The sequence below is a fragment of the Ustilago hordei genome, assembly GCF_900519145.1.
Source record: "Ustilago hordei strain Uho2 genome assembly, contig: UHO2_contig_08, whole genome shotgun sequence".
NCBI lineage: Eukaryota > Fungi > Basidiomycota > Ustilaginomycetes > Ustilaginales > Ustilaginaceae > Ustilago > Ustilago hordei.
This window is the reverse complement of record NW_024545262.1, coordinates 898,583-916,108: the sequence shown is the minus strand read 5'-3', so window position 1 is coordinate 916,108 and position 17,526 is coordinate 898,583. Positions and strand designations below refer to the sequence as shown.

The 17,526-nt window shown below is 53.7% G+C and overlaps 8 protein-coding genes across 8 annotated transcripts; 4 read left to right on the top strand and 4 right to left on the bottom strand.

The window, feature by feature from the left end:
- Positions 1–5: 5 nt before the first annotated feature.
- Positions 6–1,298, bottom strand: UHO2_04391 (uncharacterized protein; the record flags this gene model as incomplete). Its single annotated transcript, XM_041556064.1, has 1 exon — positions 6–1,298. The coding sequence occupies one exon, from the start codon at positions 1,296–1,298 to the stop codon at positions 6–8; it is 1,293 nt and encodes a 430-aa protein (XP_041411998.1).
- A 1,133-nt stretch (positions 1,299–2,431) lies between these two features.
- Positions 2,432–4,765, bottom strand: UHO2_04390 (uncharacterized protein; the record flags this gene model as incomplete). The annotated part of the gene is made up of 1 exon (XM_041556063.1): positions 2,432–4,765. One exon carries the CDS (start codon positions 4,763–4,765, stop codon positions 2,432–2,434), a length of 2,334 nt encoding a protein of 777 aa, XP_041411997.1.
- Positions 4,766–5,011: 246 nt separating this feature from the next.
- Positions 5,012–5,730, top strand: UHO2_04389 (uncharacterized protein; the record flags this gene model as incomplete). The annotated part of the gene is made up of 2 exons (XM_041556062.1): positions 5,012–5,039; positions 5,141–5,730. 2 exons carry the CDS (start codon positions 5,012–5,014, stop codon positions 5,728–5,730), a joined length of 618 nt encoding a protein of 205 aa, XP_041411996.1.
- Positions 5,731–7,413: 1,683 nt separating this feature from the next.
- UHO2_04388 (uncharacterized protein) lies at positions 7,414–8,004 on the top strand (the record flags this gene model as incomplete). Its single annotated transcript, XM_041556061.1, has 1 exon — positions 7,414–8,004. One exon carries the CDS (start codon positions 7,414–7,416, stop codon positions 8,002–8,004), a length of 591 nt encoding a protein of 196 aa, XP_041411995.1.
- Positions 8,005–8,342: 338 nt separating this feature from the next.
- Positions 8,343–10,304, bottom strand: UHO2_04387 (uncharacterized protein; the record flags this gene model as incomplete). The annotated part of the gene is made up of 1 exon (XM_041556060.1): positions 8,343–10,304. The coding sequence occupies one exon, from the start codon at positions 10,302–10,304 to the stop codon at positions 8,343–8,345; it is 1,962 nt and encodes a 653-aa protein (XP_041411994.1).
- Positions 10,305–11,354: 1,050 nt separating this feature from the next.
- Positions 11,355–13,379, top strand: UHO2_04386 (putative acetoacetyl-CoA thiolase; the record flags this gene model as incomplete). Its single annotated transcript, XM_041556059.1, has 3 exons — positions 11,355–11,411; positions 11,535–11,905; positions 12,581–13,379. 3 exons carry the CDS (start codon positions 11,355–11,357, stop codon positions 13,377–13,379), a joined length of 1,227 nt encoding a protein of 408 aa, XP_041411993.1.
- Positions 13,380–13,567: 188 nt separating this feature from the next.
- On the bottom strand, positions 13,568–15,172 carry UHO2_04385 (uncharacterized protein; the record flags this gene model as incomplete). The annotated part of the gene is made up of 1 exon (XM_041556058.1): positions 13,568–15,172. One exon carries the CDS (start codon positions 15,170–15,172, stop codon positions 13,568–13,570), a length of 1,605 nt encoding a protein of 534 aa, XP_041411992.1.
- A 454-nt stretch (positions 15,173–15,626) lies between these two features.
- On the top strand, positions 15,627–17,318 carry UHO2_04384 (uncharacterized protein; the record flags this gene model as incomplete). Its single annotated transcript, XM_041556057.1, has 4 exons — positions 15,627–16,507; positions 16,593–16,890; positions 16,969–17,142; positions 17,232–17,318. 4 exons carry the CDS (start codon positions 15,627–15,629, stop codon positions 17,316–17,318), a joined length of 1,440 nt encoding a protein of 479 aa, XP_041411991.1.
- Between the last annotated feature and the right edge of the window lie 208 nt (positions 17,319–17,526).

The following is a 17,526-nucleotide window of genomic DNA, read 5'->3' as shown; positions in this document are numbered from 1 at the left end:
AGCGGTCACCTGCGCGCTTGTCGGTTGACCTGGTTCTTGAACTTGTTGTTTTTGCTGCCTCCGACAGCTGGCGAACGACCACCTCCGCCGCTCTTAGACCTCTGCAATGCGCCGCCAACCTTGCTGTTCGCCCTAAGCGCATCATAGGCACTCTGAGCCTTCTTTGCCTTCTTGCCGTTTCTTCCATCCAGACCTGCACCTCTGAGCAGATCACCAAACTCTTCCTCCATACCACCACCAATCCTTCTCCTGCCATCGCGACCTGAACTGAGACCAGCTCCGCCCAGCGCCACATCGGCTTCGTCTCTTCTGCGCTTGCGTGCGTCCTTCTTAGACTGAACGAGACGAGTAAGGTTCTCCTCTTCGAACTCTTCCATCCTCGCCAGCGCTTTGGCTCGAGCAGAGGTATTGGCTGCAAGTCGACCGCGACCACCGACGCCAACACCTGCGGACGATGCTTCGTAAGGGTTGGAAGACATGCCGGCAGTAAGATCGGAGAGAAGCGCCGAGTTGCGAGTGATAGATGAGCGATCTTTCTTTCCGCTGCGTGCGTCGGGATCGTAGGACATGGGTACGAGCTTGGGTGGACGGTAGACAACCGTCTTTCCTCCTTCCTCGTCAGAGTCCTTCGAATCGTCGGATGAGTTGCCACGACGCGACCTCCCACGCCTGTCGTTGCTCGGAGACTTGGACGATTTGACTGAGGCCCGAGCTTTGTCTTGCATGAATGCGGATGGGTTGGGACGGAAAGCGAGATCATCGTCGCTGACGCCACCGTCTTCGTCACTGCCGTCATCGCTGCCCTTGCTCCTCTTATCCTTGGTTGCTGGCTTAGAACGACCGAGCATGACCTCCTTGTCAGCATCGGCAGCAGCACGAAGGAGCTTGTCCATCTGATATTTGAGACGATTCTCGAGTGGGCGTAGCTTTTCGAGCATCAATCGAAGCTTGACCAGGTTCGGAACGAGATCAGCAGGACCTTGCGAGCTGCTTGCTTTGCTACTGCTGCTGCTAGCGAGGGATCGACCGGAGACCTTGTTGATGCAAACAGCAATGACATGGTGAAGATAGTCGAACATGGCGTCGTTCTTGACTGTTAGGAGCGAGATGCCGTCTGGATACGCGAATGGGTTGTCTGCGGTATCGTTGGAGGCCACTTGGACGACATCCTTCTCGAACGCCTTGACTGAGATGCTGAGTGCTGTGACTGACTTTTGGATCGTTGCGAAAAGTTTTGTCATGTCAGTTGGTGCCACTGTAGACGCTGCTGATAGAGCTGTAGCTGTTGCTGCTGCCATGTTGATGTGGAATAAAGAAGCGCAGTGTTGACTGGCTGCTTCTAGTCGAGGCGGTAATGGTAATATGTCACAGGCAGCAATTAGCGGTCAGGTTCACAAAGTGGACTCTTCGAATTGAAGGTTTTGCCTTTTTCCCAATTCTCCAAAAAGTTCCTTCTGGATGTCCGCAATTGACGACCGAATTCCGAAGTTAGTTTCCTGCTCTTTTGCTGTGCAGAAGCATAAGGTGTAACAGACGCCAGAAAAAGACCTGACCATCGGCAAGAGCCGTGCTGGTACAGATGTTGCTATCGTTCGGCAAATGTAGCCGTGCTGTACGGCCAAGGGAGGAGCGTATGCTTGAGCCGTCCGGGCGTATTCTCCGAGAGAGGAGACCCGAGCGCTACCCATAGTGTACATGCTATCATAGAAGCGACTAGCGATGAAGAGCGAACCAAGCTCTGCCGAGAGCCAGTTGATGACTGCTTTATCGGCGCACTTGGCCACGACCATAAGCGACCAAACAGGTCAGATCGATGAGGCAGTCTTGTAGAAGATGCTGGAAAACCAAGAGGAAGGTGGCTGGGCAACGACAGTGGTTCAATCCTGAAGGCTGAGCTTTCCCCTTGCAGATGCGCCGAGAATCTCAGCACCTCCGTGTATGTGATTGGGGACAGAATTGACGTCTCAAGTGGTCACCATTCGTACTATTTCGCACATCCGATGACGAATTGTGAGATTGTGATTGCCCGAGGTGTGACCATACAAAGAAACGCTCCCGTTTACGTCATCACCAGCTTGGTCGCCAAGCACAGGCTGGTGCGAGCTTGGAAGAAATAGCGACCTTAGTCTCCTGATGTCGAGCGGACCAACTTGGGTTGGTTGGAGAAGCAAAGCTCACCATGAGGCAGTAGTCAAAGTGACCAGTGAACTTCTTGATTGAAAAGTCCATTGCTAGATGAGTGTGGCAAAGCGAGATATGCTCGTCTTTTGAGCTGTTGGTACAGATGCAAATGAGGGTGTATCAAGGGGCACAAGGAGAGATGCAGCAGGAGAGAAAATTTGGAGGGACCGAAAAGCACTATGCCTTGGTCCGCTGCCTTTGTGAATAAAATGCAAGAGAGAAGGATGGAAAACAATCTTGTGTATGAGTCCTAGTTCTGGCCAACAGCAATCTGGCTGGAAGGAACGGCAGGAGCCTGTGGGTAAGGCTTGACAAGCGAACCTGGCTGGGTGCGTGTCGGCGCCGAGCAACCGTCTGGATAGAGCTTGTTCCTCGGCCAAACACCTCCGTAGCCGCCCTGCTCCGGTGTTCCGCCCCAGACAGTGTAGTTTGCGTTGTAGTATGCGGCTTTGTGGCGCTCAATATAGTCTGCGGTCGGGAAGTCTGGAGGTGAGCAGCCTACGTTCTCGGCGTCAGGGTCTTGGTAGACGCGAACCCAATCGACCTGCATCACAGCGGGGAAGCGGAGACGAGGCCAGTCGGGGGTGCCAAAGTTCTGACTGATGCCGAGGTTGAAGATGATGTACATTGGCTCTTCTGGGATGGGTCGATCGCTGATCATGGATACGGGGTCAGCAGCCAGTGCAGCTGCATTGACCTTCCACGCGCGCTTGTTGTCCGAGATCCAGTCAATGTAGCCCTGCAATCCAGGGACATACTCGAAGCCATACTGGGCGAAGCTATCGTCACCTCCCCTCTGCACAGCAAGCTGGGAAGCAACTGTAATACCACTGAGAGCCTGTTGGTCGTTCTGGCCATTGTACGAGTTGAGATGGGAGTTGGGCTGGAAGAATTCGTAGGCGGGACCGGTGGTGTTGGTGATGTTGTAGTACATGTTGAAAGGAGCGGTCTGCATGGATTGTGAGACGGTGAGACCAAGGTTGCTGTCGACCTGTGCTTCGAAGACGTCGATCTCGGGAGCACTGCGTCCGCGGAAGGTTCCATCCTTGAGCTGTGGACCTGGGTGGTCCTCCTCACCTGGGCAGGTGCAAGCCGACAGGCGCTGACCAGGCAAGAAGGAGAGTGCAGTCGACTCGGCTTTGCGATTCCACATGACATCACCACCGATAGCAGCTGCAGCGGGGTTGCCGTTGGCATCGGTCTGATTCATAAGCGTGCCGACATCACATGCATTGTAGGAATATGGCCAGGTTCCGTCTGTGGTCGCTCCGTAACCCGCTCGTCCAAGATTGCCCATAGTCCAGAAGGCTGGCCACATTCCAGCAACACGAGGCGCACCGGGAAGCTGTACACTGGCAATCAGATATCCACCAGTGAAACAGAACTTGTTCCAGGAGCTTAGAAATCCACTACGGAAGTTGAGGTTGTTGGTTTCCACTTCGTCCAGCGTGATGCGGAGCTTGCCGTTGGCAGTGGTGACGGCTTCGGGCGAGTACCATTCGTAGTTGTTAGTGGCCCAGTAGTGCAAGTCGGACGCCTCCCAGAATGGGTCGTCGCCGGGGTAGAAGGAACGACCTTCGACGTTGAACTCGTCGGAGAAGACAAGTTTCATATCTTTGGTTCCATCCGGGCTGATCCTGGTGTAAGCGTCTCGGGGAGTGTCAGGGTCGATTAGAGCAGATCTAAGACCAGGGATGCTTGCAATCTGACCGGATGCGTTTACACCGCCGAGGTTGTAGCCTCCCTTGGTACTTTCATGGTGTCGGTAAAAGTAAGAGATGATCGGGTATCCGCCGAAAAGAGCCAGCAAGCTGAACGTCAGGAGGGCGAGAACACCGATGTTGAGCACACCTCTTTTGCCCACTGTGCTGCCGAACCAACCATGGCGTTCATCTGGCTGGATGTTCGGATCATGGAGGTCATCGTCGGGTTCCTCTTTTCCATCCATGGTGTCCCAAGAATAAGGATTGGCAAAGAAGTTAGGCGCCTCATTGATGGCAGTGGTGGAGCCATTCATGCTGGTAGCCGAGCCGACGAGGGAAGCTGGGAGTGGAAAGGGATCACGAATGCCGCGTGGATTGACTTTCTGATCATTTGGATGGAAGGAAAGAGGACGAGACATGCCCAGGTTGACATAGCGAGTTTGGGTGGAAGATTGGGAAGAGCCGAGATCGACGCTGTAAGAGAGGGTAGCGAGGTGGTGCGTGTCGAAGCTGTGCTGTTTGGGCAACAGCTCTGAGGAGGAATGCTTGCTGTCCATGTTGGCGGCGTCTGTATTTTTGTTGTGGTCGATGTGAACGGTTGTCTTTGCGTCGTCGTCGTCGTCGCTGTCGCTGCTTATGGAATGCAAGCTTGATGGTGATGAGCGTATGAGGCTGCTGGAACGAGGATGTATGGTGGCATGGAGTGTGAGATGAGACGAGTTGGGTGTGGGGTCCTGATCGATTCTATCGACGCTGAGCTGGCTGACAGTATTGTGTTGGAGGGGAGGCAAGGGCGCAATCGATGAGGGCGAAGAGCGCGGCGCTGAAGAGTCAGATAGCGCCGGCGCTGGAAAGGCGATCGAGTTTGTGTTCTGCGCCATTTTGTGATGATAAGATGCAGCAACGTCTGCGCTCTTACTTGTGCTGCTGTAAGTTACTGCTTTGGCTGTGATCACGGTGTGCTTAATTCCAGTGTGACAAGGCGAAGGAAGGGTTTTAAAAAAAAAAAAATTGCCTCTATCACAGTTGTATCGTTTATGGAAGCTTCAAGGCATCTGCATGGTCGACGCTTGACTCTTGGTAAGAGAAGAAAGTTGTTTGCGCTGAAGCTCGTTGTTTCCGCCGAAATGAAGCTTTTGCAGCTATTCGGTGGTTGTGAGTATGAAGTCTAATGAGTGATGGGATAGATCGGAGGAACAAACAAGCTCAAGGTTAGGAGGATGCAGGAAATAGGAGCTGAGCGTGTGTCGAGGGAGATGATGGAGGAGAGGGAGTTGATGGAGGAGAGGGAGTTGATGGAGGAGAGGGAGGAGCACAGAGAGTGAGCGACGATCAGGATCAAAGCAAAAACGGCTTCGAACAGAAGGACAAACTGGAGCTGAAGCTGAAAAGGAAGCTTGAGCCATGTGGGCAAAGATGGATCGGCGAAAAGAGTGGAGCCCAAGTGTTGAGTGAACAGGCAGAAAACCGAAGGGTCTGCCAGTTGCGATTCGAGACAGATCGACAAGGATTACAGCGAAGCGAAGCGAGGCAGAGAAGAGGCAACAACAGCTTTCAGCGCAACCAAGAAGCAGCAAAGGAAAGCCGAACTAGCATCACTGTCATGAGAGTTCAGGTCGCCGTGTTTCGCCCTTGCGGCCGTTGCAAAGAGAAAGAGGCTTTCATGGATAACGACGTCGGCTCTGAGAAGAGAAGCATCCAAACTCAACAACAGCGGCGTCCAAGAAGAAGAGGCGCAGAAGGGCAAGGTGCACTCAGCAGAGTGAAATCACTGCATTCATGCAGTCCTGCTCGATTGGCCGATCCGCCGGTGCAGATTCCGCTCTCTTGCGCAAGTCGAGCTTGACAGCCCTCCAAGAGCAAAAGGGAGGGAAAAGAGATATTTGGGCACTTCGTCAGTGTCTATATACGAAGGTCTCTTCTTGATTTGAAAAATCGTGCTTGTCAAACAAAAAAAATAATTAAATAATAATAAAAATTCCCCCCCCGAACACGAATCAGAATTTTCGCCCACCTTCCAGAAGTCACACAGGTAGCGTGGGCTGAAGCACGAAACGCGGGCAAGGATTTTAACTGTGGATATTGTGAATGTTGAGGCTGACACTGCAAAAGGGACAAGACCTTGTTCAACTTGATAGAGAGGCAGCAGCAGCAGAGATCGTAGCCAATATGGAGCCGGCGGAGGGAAGCCGATAAGAGGGGTTGTGTGCGCTGGAAGCACCGAGAGACTGAAGTGTAGGTTGGCCAAAGCGTCAATCTGTTGCAACACGCTGCGGGATGGGAGAAGGAGCAAGATGACAGCCGATGCAGTTTCGACGCCCGGCTCGCGTTCACACGACTCTGTCCCGCCCTTTGCCCAGGAACTGGAATGGCTTTTGGGTTGGCAGTCGGAATAGCCGATAGGCATCTCTCAAAGTCAGATGGCTGGATTGGCACGTCAGAAAGCATCATCCACGCAAGATTCACTGTCACACCGCCTACGTGCTTGAATGCTCAGCTATGGCTTCCCCTTGCGAACAGCGTGCCAGAGAGCGCTGCCCTTCTCGAAAATGCCGGAAGCTGAGTTGGTGCATCGTGGATAGGAAGCACAGAGCCTCGTGCAAGCCACAGAGCTCGACTTCACCAACGCGGTAGCCAAAGGGCTCCAGATCCTCGTCTCGTGACAACGTCCAGCTGGCAGAGTGCATCGGCACTTGGGATGGAGGCCTTGAGCGTGGTGAATCAGCCATTCGGAAGCCATCCGAGCAGCTCAGCTGAAAGCAAACCCTTGTGAGCTTCCTCTTGCTCCTCAATCCATTTAGTCAGGAGTCGACTGCAGGAGAGAACACTGTCGCTCCTCCAGCCCCAACTCAGCGACTTATCAGGCAGAAGCCGCTGAGCAGCCCAAAGTCAGATGCCAACAGTATCATAGCCTCTTGGGCAGGAGGATGTATGCGTCGGCGCGCCTACCATCCTCTTCTATATAGAGCTGCGAGCAGCCTTGATGAGAGCCACCTTGTATCTCGCCACCATCTCTGATCTGCTCACCCATCACCTCTGCACGTCCTCATAAGCTCCCTTCCTAAGACGTCGCTTCAAGAGCAGTATGAAGACGCGATCTCAGACGAGGGCTGCGCAGCCTGCCCAGAACGCGGTGCTGACCTCACCATCACAAATTCAGGCGCCATTCGACTCATCAGCTGCATTGCTTGCCCAACGCACCCCAGTTTGTTGCCTCACCCAGCTCCCCATGGAGATTCTACAGCAGGTCATCTCTCTGCTGAGTATTCGCTCCCTAATTGCACTCGCCCAGACGGCAAGTGAGCTTCGCAGCTGGCTGCTCGCAAGCACCAATCTTTGGGAAAATATTCTCCTCACACAATTCCACGTTAGGTATCTTCCCAAGCACTTGTTTCGAGAAGTCGTTCGGCGTTATCCTAAGCGACGTTGTCACCGCTGCGATGGCGTCCTAGCCGCGCGAACCAAAAGTCACCCCTTTCTTCGTTTCAAGATATGCCCTGACTGCATGGAAACGGAGGAGTACGCGACCATGACCGTCACCCGCGCAAAAGCAGAGTTTCGCTTGAACGATGTCGACATCGCCGACCTCTCATGCCAAACACGTCCCAATCTTTATAATCTGAGAGGTCCACCTATGCGCATCTACATGGTCCGCGACCTTCGACGCAAAAGCGATGAAAAGCACCAGGCAATGAACACAACCCTCGAGAAAGCAGCACAGAAAGCGAGAGAGACAAAAAGAAAGCGTCAAGAGAACAGCGATGCCGCCCAAGAGACACGACGCGAAGCTTTGACACAAGCTTTAGCAGAATATCGACTGAGATTTCTACCGGAAGGCAAGCTTTGCAAGGCTTATCTCACCGATCGATGGCGCGGATTTGGCAAAAGGTGGACGTTGGAGGAGGTTGTTTCCCGTCTGCGCGACATTCACATCATCAACGCACACATCCCCAACTTTGTCGACTTACTGGACTCGTTTCTCTGGAGCCACGGCGGAAGCATGACCTTGGAAGAGGCAGAAGCGGCAGCTGAGCGCGACGCATTGAGACGCTTCCATGAACGTCAACCGTATTGGGAAGCAAGGGGCCACAGATGTCATTGCGGTGTTTTCATCCCATGACTCAAGGCGCAGTCTCTATCCATTCTTGCCCCAATCATCATTGTCTGTTGTTTGATGCAATCGAGTCCTTGCACATCTCAAATACGATTTTCATGTTTGACAGACTCAAGATAGGCGCGATGCATAGCGACTCGAATCGCCAAGTAAGCAATCGAATCGCCAAGTAAGCAATCGTATCTGACCAAGATGGAATAATCGATGATGAAGAAGGATAGAAGTACAGAAAATATGCCTGACCAGACGGAACAAATACATGGACGAGACAGGAAGAAAATGAGAAACATCGACGGAGGAACGAAGCACATCAACTAAGGGACGACGGGTCGCGAAAAGTAGGCTCATTTTGCGATCTGAGCCTTGCTTCCGCCTGAAGAAGAGCTGGAGCTAGAATGAAGGCCCGACGAACCTGTCGAAGCATAGAGTGAGATGGCGGATAGTGGGAAATTGCGACGCTCGCCTCCAGGTAGCAGTGCCATAGGACGCTGCTGAGTACCATGTACTTGCAGTCCAGGCGATTGTGCTTCGACGCGAGCTTGCAGCTGTTTTGCGACCGCCTGCACTTCTTTGGACAGACTGCTCGAGGATCTGCTTCCGGAGGGCTGTTTGCTTGCATTTGAACCAACCGGCGAAGATGAACCTGATGTCGATCCTCTTGCATATGAGCTTGCTGCTGCCATGTACATCGGCGCAGCACCTGTGGATCGTACTGGAGGCAATATGACAGGGCTACCACCATTGATGCCGTGCGCAGTGTTGGGCCTTGGTGACACTGAAGAGGCAAAAGGTGTGCCGGAAGGTGACGTGGAAGTGCGATTCGAGGGACTGTCTTTGCCATCGCACTGATGCCGATTGCATGCATCTCTCCGAACGAACGATCGTCCGCAGCCGTGACAGCGAAACTTCTTTCCTGGCGTGCCCAACCCCAGCGAGACGAGACCGCCCGTGTCGCCATTGACTACTTCCTCTGGGTCACCATGGATGCCAGGCTCTGCCTCGTTCTCGTGGATGCTAGCGACGTGGCGCTGAAGATCATGCTTTCGACTGAAAGAACGACCACCTTCAGACTTGCAGCTCGGATATGGGCAAGCGAATGGCTTAGACCGATTCGGGTCAGGGTCGTGCGTAGAGAGGTGTGTGTTGAGATTGTAGGCGCGTGCAAAGGCCTTGTCGCACTTGGGACAGGGGAATCGCTTCACTGGGCCTGAGCCTGATCTTGATGTTGCTCGAGAGGCGGCCGAGGCTGGTGTCGATGAGCCGCCAACGCTGCGTGAGCTACTTGCCAGTGAGCTTCCAGCGTTTCCTTGCTCCTTTGCGGCCGCCCTTGCAAGCTCTTGAGATGCTCTGGCTGCAGCCGCTGCCGCTGCCGCCGCCGCTGCTTGCTGTATCGCTTTCTCTGCTTCCTCGCCGTGCGCATCGCCCAGACGTTGAATGGCAGCAGCCAGCGCGCGTTGATCCTCGCTCATACCACCACTTGTGCCGAGAAAGTCGGCGTCAGCCTCCAGTCCGATAGCTTTAACTGCTGCAACCAAGTCCGATCCCGAGAGTGGCTCTGTCTGAGCAACTGTCTGCGATGCTTGTGCTGAAGCTTCCTGAGCATCGAGCTCAGCTATCAATGCGTCGGCAGCCTTCTCCTCCTCTTCTCGTGTCATGGATGCTGCCTTCGCTTCCTGTTTGCTGACTGTAGCAACTATAGCATTGTTGGCAGGAGCATGGAGGGCAGTCGAAGAGGCCGGTGTTGCGCTTCCAAGTCTCGTAGTCTCTTCAGATGTTGCACGAGCTGCTTCTTTGAAGGCTCTGTCGCAGTTCTGCGGAAACTGATACTGTGCAAACGTGTTTTGAAAGCTCGGCCCTGTTACGAGAGAAGCTTCGACGGATGTGGCCAGATTTGAAGGTGCTGTCGTTGTTGTTGTCGTCTTCGTCGCCGGCACGGCGCCGGTCATTTCCTGCGGCTGAGGTATGCTTTGAGCTTGAGCCGTGGCAGCTGCTGCTGTACCAACGCTTGCTATGGGCGCTTCAGTCTGAGCTCCGGCAAGTATTGGCAGGGCCCCTGTTGTCGGCACTGTCGGGAAAGCGGTCAGGGGCACATTCTGGGTCGCTGCATTCTGTGTGCTGGCGGAATTTGCAATGACTGAGCTGGACGTTGACGTGATGAGTGCTTCAACCTGAGCTTGAATTGATTGTGAGTCGATCATGGTATCAGTTGGCGTGGGTAGACGGGATTGTGGTGCAGCGACGGCACTAGTGTCGGCAATGAAACCTCCATCTGCTGTGCTAGGAGGAATGTTTGGGATCGCAAGCATGGTGTTGGCGGCTAGCGCGTTCGAGACATCTGGGACCGCGGATAGAGTAGTCGGCAGCTGGGTCACCGGCAAGCCTAATGGAACCGGTGCAACGCTGCCGGATGAACTGGCGGTAGAATTGGAGAGCGCATTTTGAGCTGCGTTCAAAGACACAGCGGAGATAGGTGCTGGTGGAAGATGGACAGCGGTGTTAAGGAAAGGTATGGCTAGGGGCAGGGTGGCGCTGCTGGGTATAGAGGACGACGGCGGCGTGGTCGTCGTGTTGTCCGAGGGACCACGCCCCGCCGAATGTAGCTTCCGTGCAATGATGAGGGGATGTCGCGGATCGGCCCAAGCTTGTGCAAAGACAAGCAGTGAATTGGGCCACTTTTCAAAGGCGTGGGTTTGGTGCGACGGTGGACGCTTTGAGAACAAGATGGTTGTGGTTATGTTGCTCCTGCTCCTGTTCCTGATCGCGACGAGGTCCAAAGTGTGACCGCAGCAACGGTGCGAGCTGCAGTTGCAATGCCAAGCTTCGGTGGTGTTAAATTGACTCTGTGCTGCTTGCTGCTGAGCTTGCCAAATTCTCAAGAAAAGTCAGGTCGTCTCGAAAAATTGCCCAAGTCGAAATTCGACTTTCTTCTGGACCTTTTCCCCCACAATAAAGGCAGGGATCTCACGTGACTCTGCTTTCGTGCGTGTAAAGCAAGGTGGAAAGGAAATGTCACTACATAGATGGTCTAACAACCGTGTTCTTCCGACTCTCCAAATCCAACTCTCGGCAGCCAACACAGCAGCCGCGAGTTTGGGTTGAGTGCAGCAACATCGGCAAAGCTTCGCAAACAAAAGCGAAGTCACTGTTGTGATGGCCTGATGCTGTGTCTTCTGTAGCATGTTTCTAGCGCGCGCATGTGTTGGTGTGTGCAGCACCAAAGTCGTACGGTTCTTCTCAAAATCGATACAGCTCTGCCTGTATCGATGTGATTGGGCCCTCTCCCCACCTTTCGCCTATTCCAATCACAACCCAATCCCACCTTCGCCTTTGTCTTGCTTCTGTTCCTCTCGACTCCGATGCCAGCATTCTACCAAACCGCCGTCGCTCGACTCTCTCAGACAGCTCGAATCATGGTAAGTGTTGTCGCCTTTGGCTAGAGTCCAGAAAAATGGGCCCTGGACTACTTGTTACCCCACATGATGGCGACTAAGCTTACGAACCTCTCTTACTTTTTGCTCCAATGATGGGCCAAACAGTCGAAGATCAACGACGTTTTCATCCTTTCCGCCGCCCGAACTCCCGTCGGATCGTTCAATGGTGTGCTCAAGAAGGCTACCGCTCCCGAGCTCGGTGTTGTAGCCGTCAAGGCTGCTATCGAGCGTGCCGGCTTGAAACCCGACCAGATCGAGGAGGTCTACATGGGTAACGTTCTCCAGGGCAACGTCGGCCAGGCTCCTGCTCGTCAGGTCGCACTCAAGGCTGGTTGCCCCGACACCACCGAGGCTACCACCATCAACAAGGTCTGCGCTTCCGGCATGAAGGCCATCTCGCTTGCTGCTCAGAACATCGCTCTCGGTCAGCGCGGTGTCATGGTTGCTGGTGGTATGGAGTCCATGTCCAACGCTCCGTAAGTATCATTCACAACAACATCCCTCGCCGCCATCATCATCCCAACATCAAATCTCTTGCAGGAGAGGCAGTATTGGCTGCTGCCGCTGCGCTTCCAGGGAGGACCGACCGACTGCGCACACACGGATCAACTCCACCTATAGCCGGCTCAGGAGAAAGTCCATGCTCCTCCTCCTCGCATCTCTCGGGGCACCGCGCTCGATTTGCACCGATATGTCCGCGCCTACCTTTTTTTCGCTCAAAAGAGCAGAGAAAAAAAAAAAAAAAAAAAGAAAAAAGGTCGAGAAACAGGCAAAGGTCGACAGCAAAATTGCACGCAGTCTAACAGCGCGGACTAAGCGCGTACAATCCATACTGCTGGAAGCAACTTTTGCCCATTTGCCCCGTTCAGCCGATTGTCCCACTTGGCCGCCTGCTCTCGGACTGAGGGCACCAGAAGGCTTAGCTATGCCCAGGGAGCGACGCTGCGATGCCCCACGCTCAGCAGCCGTCCGATCTCGACATTCCACTTGGAGCAGGCCTACCCGAACTGGCTGATGTTGGCACAGGCGTGGAGGAAAGGATGAAAGCTTGGAATGGTGACGGGATCGAAAGACATTGTGCAACATGAACCGCATTACTGACATTCGATTCCACTTCGCATCCCTGGTGACAACACGCTGCGGCTATACAGCTACTACCTTCCCCGAGGCAACACTTACGGCCACGTCCAGGCCACCGATGCCATTGTTAAGGACGGTCTTCACGATGTCTACAACCAGGTCGCCATGGGCAACTGTGCCGAAAACACTGCCAAGAAGCTCTCCATCACTCGTGAACAGCAGGACAACTTTGCCATCGAATCCTACCGTCGCTCTGCCGAGGCATGGAAGGCCGACGCTTTCGCCAACGAAATTGCCCCCGTCACCATCTCTGACAAGAAGGGCGATGTTGTCATCTCCGAAGACGAAGAGTACAAGAACGTCAAGCTCGAAAAGATCCCCACTCTCCGACCCGTTTTCGACAAGAACGGGACCATCACTGCTGCCAACGCTTCCACCTTGAACGACGGTGCTTCCGCTGTTGTCCTTGCTTCCGAAGCCGAGGTTCAGAAGTTGGGCGTCAAGCCTTTGGCCAAGATTGTCGCATTCGCTGATGCTGCATGCGCACCTATCGACTTCCCCATCGCTCCTGCTTACGCTATTCCCAAGGCTCTTGAACGTGCCGGTTTGACCAAGGACGACATCTCGCTCTTCGAGATCAACGAGGCTTTCTCTGCCGTCGCATTGGCTAACAACCAGATGCTCGGATTAGACGCTAGCAAGGTCAACGTTCTTGGTGGAGGTGTTTCGCTCGGTCACCCTATCGGTTCGTCGGGTGCCAGGATCGTTGTCACCTTGGCTCACGCCTTGAAGCCTGGTCAGTACGGTTGTGCCGGTGTCTGCAACGGTGGCGGTGGAGCTAGCGCTATCATCATCAAGCGCGAGAACTAGATCAGTGGCTGCCAAGTATCAACGCGACCCCTTGTAATACAGACTTGCACGAACACAAAACAAAGTCACCAATTACCATGATCAGCTTGGCGATGCTTCCTTTGGTACAAGATTGTGACAGATGATGAGGTAAGATAGGCTAGTGACGCAAGCTGCAGTTGTATATTTCCATCCATCGCTGTGCTGGATCAGGTCCAAGCAGCAGCGATCTCGCGCAGGTTAAGCAAGAAGGCATTCACCTTCCTCACATCCTTGACCTCCTTCTTCCAACCCTCCACCTCTTTTTCCCTCTCTTTGCACTCGACTGTTGACTTTGCCAACTCACTTCTCTTTGCAAACACGTCTTTCCTCAGTAGCCTCTTCTGCTTCCTCGCCCTTACCAGTTGCGAAATGAGCGTTGTTCGAGTATCTGTCTTCTCGCTGAGGTTCAGAAAGTTGGCTCTGACCGACTTTCGTAATGCTTTGAGTGCGAGGAAAGGCGCTTTGGCAGGTTGCTCCTCGATCGCAGAACGAAGTTCTTCATCGACGATGGACCAGATGATGTCGACATCGTTGAGGTATTTCGCCGACTTGCGTCTTTTGGATGGTCGTGTTGAGTCATCGCCCTCTTCCTCGTCAGCGGCAGCGGAGTCGGCGGAGAAGACGAGAGTAAGAGCTCGTTTGAGTCGCCTTTGCAGATCTTTGCCGCGTGTTGGGCCCGAGTTGGAGGGTGCGGTGCCACGTTGACGCTCGACCATGGTCTGATCCATGACTGTCTCGTCGTATTCGGAAGGCTCTTGCATAAGTGCGCGACGTCTCGATGGCTGCGCACCAGCTGCTTTGGGCGGTCGACCCCGTCGCTTCTGTGTCTCTGAGCCAGGACTGCCTTGTCGACGTTGTTGCCGTGATTGCAGGTTTCGCTGTGCTGCACGTGCTGCTGGTGAATCGCCGTGGGTGCTGCCCGCTATGCTCAGTCGAGAAACACTGGTGCCTCCTATGCTCGGACGCATACGACGAACCGAAGCATCGACATGAGAAGACGACGCAACAGGACTCGGAATCATTGGCAAAGACTCGTCCATCTGCCCGTAGTTGTCGTTCCAGCCTGGCGAAGCATCCATCATGCCAACACCTGCTCCTCCGCTCGAGTTAGAATCATCGCGGGAGTTGTCATCCACATCACCAATCTGACTTCCAAAGTCCTCATCCCGACCATCTGCATAACCTTGTCCGGCACTAGAAGGAGCTCTGAGGGTGGAAGACGATACGCGTAGTTGCTTCTGAATGATCCGTGACGCCGCGGGTGTACTCGCCATTGGACCGGCATCTGGCCGAGCGACCCGCCTTGCTACACCGATACTACTCGATGCATCCAAATGCTGAGACAGAAGTGCTGGATCGATGTTCTCGTCAATGGGCAGTGAGTAAGCGCCATAACCTGCGGGACTGTCGAAGGACTCTTCTGCTGCTGCCGCTGCTGCTGTTGCTGCCGCTGTTTCTGCTGCCGCCCTCTCTCTCTGACGAGGCCCTGAACCTCGTGGTCGACCTCGTTTGCGTGTTGCACCTGTCGAGTCGACCGAAATCGATGCATCTGCTTGTCTGGATGTTGACGCTGTCACTGCAGCAGATGGACCGGATCTCTTGGGAGGTAACTTGAATGCAAAGTCTCTCTGCATAGCAACTGCTGTTCCTGCTCCTCGCATACGTTCCTGCCTACGCTCTGCGAAGCGATGGCTGGATGGACCTGCCATATCGGATGGACGCGCATTGCTGCTACTTGATCGACCGCGCGAGCTCGTCCCCTTTCCGCTCATACTTGCGTGTTCTTAGGCTGAGATCTGCTGGTATCGTTTGTTAGTGAGTTGGAAGACGTGGAGATTATGCAGAGTCGAAAGGGTGGTGTTGGGGGAGGTGTTATCCGCGGGTATAGACGCAGCTACTTGCGTTGCGAGGTGGACGATAAGACGTGTGAGGATGTTGATGAATGCAGTTTGCAGTCACCTTTGGGTAGGTGGTATGATGGATGATTGTGAACAGGATAGGAAAGGTGTTGGGCCGAAGCAAAGTTGCGGCGCGTCTCGACGCGTTCTGGATTTTTGGCTGAGCTTTCGCTTGAATTGCTGCAGGGTCGCTGTGTGGAGAATCTCATATATCAGCAGTTGCGATTTCGGAACTCGCGTTTTGACATCTGAAAAACACGCAACACTCTCATCCTTCGCTATCAACAACGACGAGACCATCTCCCTCCAAGTTCGCCATCTCAGCACAATGCCGCCTCCCACAAAGAACCGTCCACCTAATCGCGGCGACGTATCGCTAAGCTCAACTGTCGGAGCCCCTACACCTGCACGCTATGCAACCCAAGCCTACCGAGCCCGCAACGTCGGCAACGTCTCCCTCGCATCGACAGCGGCACCAAATAAACCTGGCCGACCACCAAGGTCAGCGCTCACCACACCTGCCATGCGCGCACTCGCCGATACCAGCACTTCTTCCTACGCTTCCTCTTCAGCCGCTCCACGACCGCGTGGTCGACCACCAAAGTCGATCTTGAGCACACCAGGAAGCCGTACACTCACATCACCTGGTAATGCTAGCGTCTCCTTCTCCGACCAGAACAGGCCTCGTGGTAGACCACCAAAGTTTCGCGCAACCGATATTGACACCTCTACATCCAAAACCCCTCCAGCGAAGAAGCGCGGTAGATCCTCTAAAGCTTCTCTTGCAGCCGCCTCAGCCGATGCTTCAGCATCCACGTCCATGGGTCCGCCTGCCCAGAAGCCTCGGAGCAGACCTCCTGCTAGCGCTGCCAAAGCCAAGTCGAAACCTGCCCTTGGACTCCCTCAGAGTGCAACGCGGCATTCCCGACCAGTCGAAGGAGACGAGGATTCGGCATCGGACGTTTCCCTCGTCGATGGCGTTTCAGATGAAGATTCGGACGCGTCAGAAGTGCAATCTGAAGAAGACGAAGAGGCGGGCATGTCATCAGATGATCCAGATGCAACAGTACCAGGCACAAGGAGATTGAAAGCAAAAAATCGGAAAGGATGGCCGAGTGAACGAGAAAGGCTGCGAAAATGGCGCCGACTCAGCGTCGAGGAACGTGAATGCGTTACCTCTGAAGGTGGATTGATTTGGCGTACTGCTATGTGAGCACACCTTCCATCTCCACGATTTTCCTCCTCATTCAATTTTACTGACCCACGGCTGCGTCTGTTTCTGTATTGTTTGCAGTCCACTACTCAACTCGATGCCAAAGAACATCCGTTCAATGGTAGCTGACTCCCTCACTCGCGCACTCAATCGAATCGACGGTAAACTCGAATCAGGCCTCGTGCCTCCCCTCCCACGCATTCCTCAAGGCACGACATCCTCCCTCCTCACGTCTTCCGCTGCTAGTAGCGCACGTCGAGATCTTGCGAGCACCATGCTATCTTGGCGTTTAGAAGAGGAAGGAGCTCTTCTTCGTGCTGAGAAGCCTGAATCGTCAAGGGGAATTGACACGATGAGTTTGGGAATGAACGCTGAGATTGTAAGTTGCCACTCGCTCATCTTTCTTACACTCCTATTCGTTTGACACTAACGGTATATTCTTTGATTGCATGCGTAGATGGAATTGGAGCAAATGTTACTCCCCGAAGCAGAACAAATCGTCGAACTTTCCAAAACGCTCAAACATCAATCGGATCAACTTGAACTATCGCAATCCGACATAGTAAAGCTGAAACGCGACAGAAGATTGATCAAGAGCGGTGGAACGAGCGACTATCCTGGCAATCTGGAGGTAAGCGCTTAGCCGCCCTTAGCATACTACAAGTAAGGTGACGAGACAGACAGCTGACATTGTTTTCATCCTACTGATAATGGTGGTAGGCAAACGAATTGATCTCAATCACAGCTCAGAAACCAGAGCTTGATGCCAGTCTATCAAGCTTCCTCCGAATCGGGTCAAAAGCTTAGTCTCGACCTCTCTTTCTTTTGTACTCCTCGCTCTTTGAATCCCACGCACAGTCATCAAACACACACCGTTGATGAATCCACCGATCATGTAGTGTCTGATAAGATTGCATGCACAACCACTTGAGAAATATACAGATCGAGATTAAGAGGCAAGAAACAGTTGAAAGAATGTGATAAAGTTGGCAAAAGATATTGTTCTGACGAAACC